The following is a 12,546-nucleotide window of genomic DNA, read 5'->3' as shown; positions in this document are numbered from 1 at the left end:
CACTCACTCGTAACTACTGTATACAAATAATACTTATATCAATTCATATGACGTATTCTCTGCTCAAGACTGAAATCATTGCCAGAATCCGTGAAAAAAAAAAAAAATATTCGGATGACGGATGAGTACTTTAGTCTTTAGAGCGCTCATTGATAAAAACGAACAAAAATCATTTTGACATAGTACTAGCATTTATATTTCATTCAAATCTTAACATATACGCACATCAATGATGATATACATAAGAAACCCATAATAAAAACAAACCGAAACTGTGCTCTTTTTATCTGCACACGCATGCAATATTTTATCAATACCAAGATTAATAGAAATACAAGGTTATACCAAAAGGCTTTTCTGATTGATGCTTGACTACTACCACGCTTTTTAATATTGACATCCTAGAGAATAAATATTACTAATAGTAGCAACATATGGCCTTCCTTGATTGTTACTCTTAGAGTGCCTTTGTTATTCTATATGACGTATTCTATGTGTCTTTACATCAAATTAGTGAGCCCGATTACATGATTGTATAACCTTATATTTCTATTAACCTTGATCAATACGAGTACATTATTATTTCTGATATCAAGAATATGTATACAATATACATCAGGGATCACTATATTCAGCTCACCCTGTGTAATATTCAATGTTATGTGCATACGCCTGCGATATTTCCTTAATACAACCACATAACTATTCGTTATTTAATATTTAATCACTATATACAGTACAGCCTGTACAATATAGGGTGCACTGCCCATCCGGTGACTTTTTCTCTTACATTCATACATACGGAAAGACAAGCTTTGTTTTATTATGACAGAAAGTCTTGTGTCAGTCCTTATTTTTTAGGTCTAGTTCAGTTCGTACCGTCAGTACTAGAATTGATTAAATTTAAATGACGTCATCAAGGACTGAATTTTATACATTGACTTACTAAACTGGACTAGACCGAGAATGAATGGTATGGAAGTGCAGTATTCTGTCCGAATAAGGGCCTACACAACACTGCATATACATACATACATACATGTTAAACTCCCAAAATGGAGATTGGTATCTTAATGATTATTGATATTATTAATGGTTAGGAGGCATTCGTTTTGTAATTTATTGTCTAAACATAAATTTTAAATACTTATTTATTTTTCTTCTTCTTGTTTTCCAAAAGCGAAGGCTACCACCTTCTTCTCGGTGTTCATAAATCATCGTTTGATATGCGTGTTTCTGTCTACGACTACTGGCACTAGACAACTGCCTTCTGCCACTTCTATCATGCTTACATACATTATCAATGTATATACAATTTGCATAATATAGCTTCTTGAATGTATGGAGCATTTTTACGTAACGTCAGCATTGTTGATGTCAGCCATATTGAAAGAGGTTTTATAATGATAAAACCTCTTTTTTTCATTAATATTAAGGCAAATGGCCATACTCAAATTTTGGATCTATCCGTCTAGCTTTATTATATATCTGACCACCCTAAAATATATAAAAAATATGTTGTTACATCGTTATACAGCTTTATTTCCGAAATGTAGACAATCAATTAACTATTTCAATGTTGAAAATTTTTTAAAACCAGTATATATGTAAACATAAAGTTAATTTGAATTGCTTTATATTATAGCTAAAACTAAAGAATAAACTTTATATTACAACTTCAAAGGGTTTGTGTCAAAAAAAGATTCGATTTTAACTGATTTTTTCAGTTTAACTTTTAATTTTTTTATATAATATTTTAAAAATAAGGAATGAAAGATTGCGTGAAAAAATTTCGAAATTCAATATAATTACTTGTGTTGAGACTCCGTCGAGCACCAATTTTTTTTTTCGGTTTGGTCTTAAGCGATTTTTTCTAGACTGATTTAGATATTTTTTTCGTTTTCTCATTGTAGAACCGATTTTGATTCCGTCTCATATTATGAGAGATTATTTTTTTCTAGATCAACTATAATTCATTTTTTTTTTTTAATCCCAAAAGTACAGTGTATAAGTTCTAGAAAAAAACTGTGTAGATATAACAGACGGCTAGATCCAAATTAATCAGAGTTATCTCTGTTTAAACTTCGTATAACGTCATTGTTCTTGGAAAAACATATGATGTCATGTTATAAACAATTTATCTCTAAAATCGGTCGTAAGCGATTTTTTTTTTTTTTTTTTGACCGAACTAGACCGAATTTTTGTATGATACCAGATCAGACCGAGCTTTTTTGTTGGATGGAACTAATTCGGTCCAACAAAAAATATAACGGTCTCAGACTGAAACCCAACAATAATAATTACGTCAATTATTTGACTAATTTTTATAAGGGAGGAAAGTTATCTCCAATTTAAATGTGTTACATATATTCAATGTCTTTGAATATAATTTATTGATTAGATGTACGTAATTTATATTTAACTTTTGAACTTTTCTTCTTTCTAAAATATGCATTCCTTATTAAAATTGGTCAAATACCTATTCGACTTAATTATATTTAATTTTGAAACATTTCTACGCAACCTTACATTGCAATTTTATTAAATATTCTATATGAAAAATAAAAGGGGAAAAATCAATCAATTTTTTGACGACAAATGCCCTTTTTATATGATTTTTGTATAAAAAGACCCATATGAGGCTTGTATGAATTAAATAGTAATCGTATATTTGAGTTTTAGCCGACAGGCGTTCCAAGACCTGAATTTTATTTCATAGCGTAATATTTTTACTTTTTGGGTTGGCTCTTAGCAATATAATTTATCTAAGGTGTAATTTTACAATGACATAATAAATATTCCTATTTTTTTATGGATCCACTTTCTTTTCTTTTCAGACTGGTGTGGTATTTGCGGTGGAAATAATGAGACTTGTGTTCAGGAATCTGGCGTCTATGATAAGTCCCATTATGGTTATAAATCTGTGACCACAATCCCTGCAGGAGCGACGAACATTCGAATACGCCAAGAGTCATTGTGGCAACATAATAAGGATGACTCATATATAGCTCTAAGGCAACCCTTTACAGAGCATTATCTCCTGAATGGGGACTTTGTCATGAGCATGTTTCGTAAGAGTATAGCATATGGAGGGATTACTCTGGAATATTCAGGCTCCAATGCTCCTTTGGAGACCATTTCTTCTTTCAATTTACCTTTGAAAAGGGATTTGGGAGTAGAGATCCTCATGGTGGGAGACTTGCATCCACCTAAAGTATCCTATTCCTATGTTATATCAAAGCCTAAAACAGGAAAAGATGGAGAAGACCTTCCATCCTACAAGTGGGAGCTCTCCTCACGATGGTCACACTGCGATAAAGCCTGTCAAGGTAAATATTATATTTTGTATTCTGGTTACGGTTACATTTATGTCTGATTAAAAATAGACTGTTATCTGGGTTAGGATAATTTTTGAAAGTTTTTACCCTTTTGAGAGCTTTGGGCCAACTTTTGAGTATGGACAAAGTCAATAACAGATATGATTCTTTCATTTTGTTTTTCAAAATTTTAGGGTGATTTCAAATATTAGCTTATATTTGATTTATAATCATCCAATTTTGAGAAAATACAGTTTAATTGTTCAAAACTACCTTATTTTAAGTGTTGTTTCAAAAAGAATAACGTCTTGGTATTTCAATTGTTTTTACGCCAAAGAAATTAATTTGAAGCGTACATAATTGGGAGGAGTAGATAATGAATAAGAACACATAAAAATATAATAAGGGCCTGGGAAGACATATCCTGAGAAAAATTATTATCTGTAATTCCAACTCCGCTATGGAAATGAAGATAATGTACACAGGAGCGTCTGCAGGAGTATATTTTTGGAGGGCTTGGTTTTAAGATTTATTTATTTTAAATCCAAAAATTGAAATTTTTCGAGGAAAAATTAATTTTTTTTGAAAAAATTTTGCAAAAGTTAATTTTTGGGGGAAAAATTTTCTAGTAAAAAGCAAAATTTCCTTAATTTGTAAAGGGGGAAACAGTACCTCCAGCCCACCCCTTGTGGACACCCCTGGTGATTTGGTTCCTCCAATATCTGATTCACAGTCCATTGCTTCATCCCGTAACTTCTAACCCATAACGAGAGTTGGTTTTCTAGGACAGAGGTTTTCAATGTTTCCCTCCTCATTATCAAATTATTTCCCAGGCACACCTTGCCAAATAAATAATCAAGAACCTAACATTTTTATACAATTAATTATAAACTAGTTTGTAGATATTATGTCTTGTGCCACAGTCAGCTGTAATGACCAAAATATTCTGCTACAATCATCATGTCAGTTAAGCTTGCTTATAGCAAGTAATGAGATCAAGCCGGAGGCTCACACTCAGAGTAACATTGAAAGTTGTTATCAATTTGTTCCTTGTCTTTGAATTTGTGACAGTCACTCACATAAATATTTGGTGGTCAAAGCAAAATACATTTGACTACCCATTTTGACAGAGTGGGATATTGACTGTCAGCCAGTATCCAGAATTGAATACATGTTCATTTTGCTAAATAAATCATTCTGGTACCACTGTTGCCGTGACATACTTGTTGAGAACTAATGGTCTAGAGGGTGTTTGTGTGGGGTGGATCATCCAAGGGTTGATGTTCGATACTTTTATTTAATCAAATAAGAGTATACAAGGAAGTTGGAGAAAAAAAATATGAAACGCGTCATTAGTTACAAGGATATTTCAATTTTTGGGCTGGTAACAGAGGCGTAATTAAGGTTGACTTTTCCCTAATTCACTTATAGAGGAATATAAATGGAACTTATCACTATATACAAATTCACCAATTAATATGTATTTATGGATATCAACTCTTGTTTTTGTACTTGTGAGTGATGAGCCGAGTAGGATTTTTGAAAGCCATCATAAATTATCATTATTTGTAATAGCCCTGTCAAAAAAATATAAATTTATTTAATTTGTTGCTGAAATGATTTATTTATGCTTCCATCATCTCTCTAACTTTTTTTCCTCCCTAAGGCAAACAAAGAAGCTCATCTGTTTGCTTAGTTTCACATCCAAATGAATTTGCTCTAAGAGAAGTGAATGAAACTCTTTGCTCTCATTTACCTCGTCCTAAAAATCGGACCAAGGATTGTAATCAGCATTGTCGTCTTCAATGGGCTGTCAAATCCAAAACACCCTGCTCTGTCAAATGTGGATATGGAGGGAAGCAAGAATTAAATCATGTCTGCGTGCGGGTCATGAATGATGACGAGACTACGCATGTCCTGGCGGATTGGTTCTGTAATGAAGGGATTGAGAAGCCGGAAAAGGAAATGCCTTGTGAGGGACCCTGCGAAGGTGTGAAATGGACGTATTCAAAGTGGTCAGATGTAAGTAATTACCCCTCATCCTCATTTATTTTCATCTAACATATCACATACATCCAGTGTAGTGTAACATGTGACGGAGGATTTCAAACTAGAAATGCAACTTGTGTGGACGAAGACTCCAACCACTTGGACGAAAGTCACTGTCAAAAGGAAAAACCCCTCTTGAAACGAGCATGTAATATTGATAAGTGTCCTGAATGGCGGTTTGGGGAATGGACTTCCGTAAGTAGAGTTGCCTCATATCAGGGGCGTACACAGGATTTTATATGTATTTTTTTTGATTTTTTTTTTTTTTTTTAAACTTACAATTTTTTATATAAATTTGAAAAATTGAATTGTTCTGAAAAATAAATTTTTGGGAAAAAAATTTGTAATATTAAATTATTTTGAAAACCATTTCAAAAATCCATCGTATTCTTAAAAAATTAAATTTTTTGTAAAAAAAATTCTAAAATCAAATTATATTAAACTTTTTGAAATAAAAATCAAAAATTCATAGCTATTTCCTAAAAGTAAATATTTTTGGAAAAAAATTTCAAAAATCCACAGCTGTTCATAAAAAATTAAATTTTTTGGAAAAAAATTTCTATTATAAAAATTTTGGAAAAAAAAAATTAAATATCATATCTTAAGGAGAAAAATTTCAAAACTCCAAAGCTATTCTCAGACGATTAAATTTTTTGGAAAAAATTAAATTAAACGTTCATGAAAATGCTCATGAATATGAAATTTTCTAGTAAGAATCAAAGATTCCTAAATTAAAGTGCGGATAAAGCCCCTACAGCTCTTCCCCTGCGTCCGCTCCTGTATGTTTCCATATGTCTAGCTCAGGGCTCACAAATTTTGTAAGTAATTATACAGGAGATTTTTAATTGACGTCCTTCAACTGGAATATCAATTTTTAAATGGGTTCTGACTTGTAGTAATGTCAGTCCATATTTAGGACGGCTCTCTAGTCCAATCCCACCACTTGTATGTTCTTAAAAAAGGTAAAAATGATCCCTCGCGATGTTTTTAAATTATTTTGTTTTATAATGGAATAGATTATAGGACTAAGTAAAAATAATATATATATTTTGAGCAAGATATATGCAATGATCTAAATAGATATATCATATTTGGTTTCATACACCATTCATAGGCATTTACAGTAAAAAGTCATAGGACCGACTGGAGAGCCCTAAGTCTAGTGTGTGCATCCATCCATAATAAAATATTTTTCTTTTCAGTGTAATGTCTCATGTGGACACGGGATCAAACAAAGGCCTTATTGGTGTGAAGTTCATTCCAAGAAATCAGATAAATCTTATTGTGTTCATTTAAAGATTCCTAAACATATTGAGCCCTGTCGAATGAAGGCATGTGACGATGAACTACTAAATAATTACTCCTGGTACATTGGGAGTTGGTCAAAGGTAGGGAGAGGGAAATGTAATAGATGTATCACTTACTTATGTAGAAGGGATATTCGCGGAATGGCGGTATATAATTATTCACAGTAGATATTGCAGAAATTCTTCAAGATAGGTCCCTTAAAAATGTGAATTGTGACTTATCTCTTTTAAAGTTGATGCGAGACCTCATAAGAAGTTTCAAGTGCTTCATATTATCTGTACAACTTGAATAAATGGGTAGGAAAGAAAATCTGTTCTTACAGTGAGACCAAAAAAATGATGCATTACTTTAAGCAGAATTAAATTATAATAATCAACGGTCTTAGACTAAATATCTATACATATCGGTCAAGCACTTATTTTAAAAATGCAATGCTAATTCGGTGACTTTAATTTAAAGACGTATAAAGCCGTTAAAGCGGTAAAAAGTAATTTTCGGTCATGGCTTGCAGTCCTTAAATATACATATTGTTACATTTGTAAAAAAATTCTAAATCCTCGTGAGTTTGATTCAAAAAGAAAAGTATATGTTAAAAAATTTAATAGACGATATATCTGCTAACAGAAATCACCATAGATATAAATAATATTATAATGGAAGAGGGTACCGCTTTTTGTAGGTGATACCTGAATGTATCTTTTTTTAAATTTCCAAGCCTGTTGTCATTATTATTAAATTATTTAGGAGAGAACATATAAGTATAAGTATCTCTGGATTGGGATTTGTATTTATTTCCTTCATCTCACAGCCGCTCACAGCTAATTTGATGAAACGGCATGACAGCTAAGCTGCTCTCATCTCCTCTTAGGCATTCTTCAAATTGTCCGGATGACCACGTTAATTTTCGGGGTGTTTTTTTTAACATACCCGTCGATTATATTATTTTCATCAATGGAGATGACTAACTTTGTGATCGTATGTGTTTTGGGCATCTTAAATAAAAGACACCAAAAATCAACATGGTAACCAAGACAAATGAAAAAAAATAGAGGAGAGCAGCTGAGATGTTATGACGTTTCATTAGATCAACAAAAATCAGCTGTGACGAGGGAGGGGAGAAGAAAATAAAGTAGGACATTGGCAAGAATTACTCCGATGTTGATCCTCATTTCTACTCTGAGTCCAACAAGGATTTACAATTATAATTCCGCATCAAATCCTCAGGGTTACTCTCCGTCTTTTTTGAGCACACACGAATATTCTATCAGGTTTTGAATATAAACGAAATTAGTACAAATGAAACAGTCGAGGAAAATAAAATGTATTCTTCCTTTTTATCTATTCCAAAGGAACGGGCGAGCTACAAAAATCATAAGATTTTCATTACTAGAAATCACTATAAAAAATTCAAGTGCTCTTTACTCTGTAATACGTTTAGATTTTAAAACTAGGGAGAAATTATTAATTAAAAAGAGCACAGAAATCTTGCAGATTACTAACATATACTTTTTTCAAATGTAATCTCGCGAGGATTTCGACACTTTTTAGATCTCTAAGCGTTTAAAATATGAATCATGCTTATGTAAAATCTTTTTTCAGTGCTCAGAAAAATGTGGTAAGGGATCAAGAAATCGAAGAGTTTATTGTCAACGAAGTGGAGACCCTGGACATCGTCGAATATCCGATTCTTTTTGTTCCTCTCTCAATCCAAGGCCAACTTCGGGGGATGAGTGTGATGCTGGTCCCTGTAAAGAGTTGGATAGAGATCAAGACAACTCAGTTTTCCCCTCTCAAGAAGCAAGAACACTTCAACCCAAGAAAAAGTCCAAGAAAAAACAAAACAAGGTAAGAAAAAGATATTTGATAAATTGTCATAGTGTTAATATCACTCGTTGAAGGAAGAATTCCCGACCACTTTTGGTGAAAATTTTTTTTAAATACATTATAAAATATATTTTATATGTATTTAAATATAATTTAATAATATTTTCTCTGCACCAATGATATCATAAATGTTGAAAGTTTTCCTATCTATAGCAATAATACCTTTTATTCCTCTTAAATTATATAAAAGACAGCTGATGTTAATCAGTGTCTTAATTCAGTAATTCCATTAGTATCGCTTCTACCTTCTCTTCAGACTCTCATATATATTATAGCACAATGCTTCCCAATTTTTTTTCTCTTTTTTTTTTTTTTTTTTTTTTTTTTTTTTTTTGGAGCATATTTTGGGGAAATATTTCGGTTCAGGATTTTTTTTAACTTTTTTTTATGGTTTATTTTAGGAAAGATCATTTTTTAGAGTTTTTTGATGGAGTTTTATTTAAAAAATAAATTTTTTATAACCTGGATAGTTTGGTTGATCAATAGACAAATGCACTATGGAGCCCCGATTGGGAATCACCACTATTGCTCAAAAATATATATACTCAATTAAGTCCTAAACAAGAATTATTATTTTACACCACACAAAGACTGACAACTGTACTCCTCCCTGGACATGTCCTCCTTTTACACCATGTCCGTAGCATCTGGGGACTTTTTATAAATTCATGATGTGTCCAGTTTTTTCTGGGAATTAATTGTATTTGTATTCTTCAAATAATTATCGTCGATTTCTATCCTCAAATTAGTCTTACCAAGCTTAATTGCACCTAATGTATTCGAAATTGATCGTCACAATAAAAATACATTTACATTTTTTTTTGGTTTGAAAGGCCTTATCTGGGCCACTATATGTCTCTAAAATAAAATAAAGATTCTAAACTATAGCTAATATTTTTGAGTATTTTAACTCATTCCAAAAATTTGAATAATAATTATTTAATTTACTCGAAAGTGTCTATTAAATATTGGGTTGTATGTATAGGGTCTTATCTAGTGGTACACATTTCATTATTAATCGTCCGGAATGACATTTGTACGAAATCACGGAAGAGGACAAGAATACATCTTATCTCTGAACAAAGCAAGCTGAGACGGTTGGAAAGAGCAAAAAATTTATCAATGCCAATAAAATTCGGGCTAAGGTTTGCTCTTTTCTTATTAAAATTTTTTCACCCTTGATGCCACTGTGAATAAGCAAAACAGCCGCTACATCAGAACTGAACATCCAGACAATGTCTCAGCTTCAGTGAGACATGTCTTCAGAACAAAAAAATCAATGGCATGCACACACGAAGTGTACCGTCCCATTTCTGTATAGGGGAAGAAAAGGCTAAATGCAAAATGCTTACATCAACTTCAGAATAAAAAAGTGCTACCTTGGGCTAGAGAAATGTTAAGGGACAGAATTCCGTATCATCGCACCGTTAGGACTCAGTCCTTCCTGATAGTCAACTTTCCCGACTTTCGGGACATCAACATGTGGTCAGCCTCCTTTGTAGATACGAAACCCTCAAAATACTATATCTATGCGTGTCTGGGGGAGAGGTTGTGTACTACTCCACAAAGGAGTATCCAGTCTCCAGAGGTTTCTATAAAGAAAGAGAGGACCAAGCTCACGTCTGACTACATACTCAAAGTCTGCAAGGATGGGGGCCTCGTATTGAGGTAATTATTAGCGCACAGGGCTCATATGTAGAATAAAAGTTGTGCCGAGCCCTATTTCATGAGGATTTTGATAAATAAATGTCCTCACAAAACCTTTCGTTAAAATTTTACTCTAGAGGAATTGAAAATCATCAAATGTGTACCACTAGATAATGATCAACCCTGTATACATGAAATAAACGCAAATTAGGATTTTCTCCTTTTCTCTATTACTGTTCAAGATTGTTTTTACGACATATGTTACCATTTAGTTAAGGATGATTTATATTTAGGGATTTATGCGTGGTTTTTTTTTTCTAGGATTGCATTAATAAAAGTTGTAATTACAAATGTGTGAAAACTAAAAGTACTACTCTTCGTCACGCGTCATAATTCATTCTTTTATTTTATTTTAATGTACCCATGCGAGTGTATTGTTAAACCTGCACATTGGAGTGTATCAAAAGCTTTAAAATAAAGTAGCGAAAACTGCGCATATTAATAACTTGAGTAAATTCCTGTCCATACTAATAAATTTTATCCCATGCAAGATTTCGCTTTTTATTATGCCACAGATGACGTCACATTATCATTGCCCTCATAATGTATGCAACTTTTTCTTCTTTAGCAGTTTTACATTGTAAATTCGGTTAAAAAGTAGATTTATGGAGGCTGCGTAGTTAGTTATAGATAGAGTTGGAATACTTGCAATGAGAAGGAAAAGGAAAAATTGTTCTTTGGGTATGCTCTACATTCTTCTTCTTTTCTTTTTTTTCATTGTTTAATAGGTGGTTGCATTGTTAACTCCTCTTTCGGTCTCATTTTTCAAAAGGTAAAAGAGGGGGGTAGAAGAATGCTACTCAGAACAAGTGTTATGGCTGGCTGAATTTATATACATTGATATTTATGTTATAATATTTTATTTTTTTGGAAAAAAATTTGAAAAATTTAATTTTGGAAATTTTAATCATAATTATTATTTTTTTGAAAAAAAAATTTACATATAAATTTTTTACGAAAAAAAATTCCAAATTCCCAACCATTTACAGAAATTTTTTTTTAGACGCCATCTCAAGTCCTCAAAGTTGATATTGTACAACATAAAACACAAATTTCTGATTAATCTTGGTTTAACTCCATTTAATGTTTTTATGAATAAAATATGTGGAATACTAATTTATGCCAATAATAGACACTTTTATTTGAATTATATCCAAGTAATGTATACTGAAAATCCTTCAAAATGGGTAGATTTGTACAATTTTTTTTAATCGATAAAGGACAAAAAAAGTAGGATAATTAACTGACTGTTGAAATAAACTTACTTTCAAAATTATAGACCGTTATTTTCTTTGTCAAGGGACAAATTAAAAAATCAGCAAGGGATCAAATATTAATTTTATCTACTGTATATCATTGGAATATGAAGTTATAGTTAAATATTAATCAAAGCCCAAATAATTGGAAATTTTCAGATCAATTTCAATTTATTAGTAAATAGCAGATTTTTTTTGGAATCCAAGTGAATAACACAAAAAACCTAATTATAAATATATGTAAATAATATTAGACAAAGTTATGTTTTTGAAAATAATTATAAATTATGTAAGAATATCAATAATATATTGGTAGACTATTTATTTAGTTTTTGTATTATGAATCCATCTTAGATAATAATAAAAAACTAATTTTGCTCATATTTTTTTATAGAAAAAGAAATCTCGATACCGATGGAAGGTCGGGCCTTGGAAGGATTGCAATTCTCGACATGGTTGTCGTGGAGGGGGTCATGAAGCTGGGGAATATGAAGATTATTTTCCACATGGAAAGAATCAGCGAATATCTGGTGAATGGTTGTATCGCTCTCGTAAAGTCCTGTGCTTTGATACTTATTATAATAGCTATGTAAGCTCAGATCGATGTGTAAGTAAAAAACCTGTTACAAGGTTACCCTTGGATACACGTAAAGCAAAATGGATTGTTGGAGAATGGTCGGATTGCTCTGTTTCATGTGGAAAGGTGAGGATTATACTTAGGGCAGAAACGATTCAAAATTCTTTGTAATTCTGAATAAATTTTTGACATAAAACTTAAAAATCGATTCCAATGTTTTAAGAATCGATTTCCTGACTATTTTCCAATGAAATAACCATAGATTACACGGCGTAAACAAACTAACATTTACTGTATACGTCTCTTCTGTCTGTATGTATGTATACATGTTGAAAGTATGCCCTTTTTGAGTGTAGAATACCAAGGTGAATAGAATTACAACGTTATACCATAATGCGTGTACAACTGATGTTTGACTTCTACCACACTTTTAATATTGACGTCATAG

The 12,546-nt window shown here is 31.9% G+C and overlaps 1 protein-coding gene across 2 annotated transcripts in view; it reads left to right on the top strand.

Moving 5' to 3' along the window:
- LOC121119543 (A disintegrin and metalloproteinase with thrombospondin motifs 9) overlaps nt 1-12,546 on the top strand; it is a 201,683-nt gene that overhangs the window by 173,374 nt on the left and 15,763 nt on the right. For both annotated transcript variants that reach the window (XM_071889016.1, XM_040714241.2), the window contains 6 exons: nt 2,838-3,329; nt 4,984-5,339; nt 5,397-5,561; nt 6,569-6,754; nt 8,274-8,519; nt 11,916-12,224. In XM_071889016.1, the coding sequence (XP_071745117.1) occupies nt 2,838-3,329; nt 4,984-5,339; nt 5,397-5,561; nt 6,569-6,754; nt 8,274-8,519; nt 11,916-12,224 (1,754 nt within the window). The remainder of the gene's footprint in view (nt 1-2,837; nt 3,330-4,983; nt 5,340-5,396; nt 5,562-6,568; nt 6,755-8,273; nt 8,520-11,915; nt 12,225-12,546) is intronic.

This window comes from Lepeophtheirus salmonis, chromosome 6 (assembly GCF_016086655.4).
Source record: "Lepeophtheirus salmonis chromosome 6, UVic_Lsal_1.4, whole genome shotgun sequence".
Classification (NCBI taxonomy): Eukaryota; Metazoa; Arthropoda; class Copepoda; order Siphonostomatoida; family Caligidae; genus Lepeophtheirus; species Lepeophtheirus salmonis.
The sequence above is the reverse complement of the archived record's forward strand: the minus strand, read 5'-3'. Positions and strand labels throughout refer to the sequence as shown.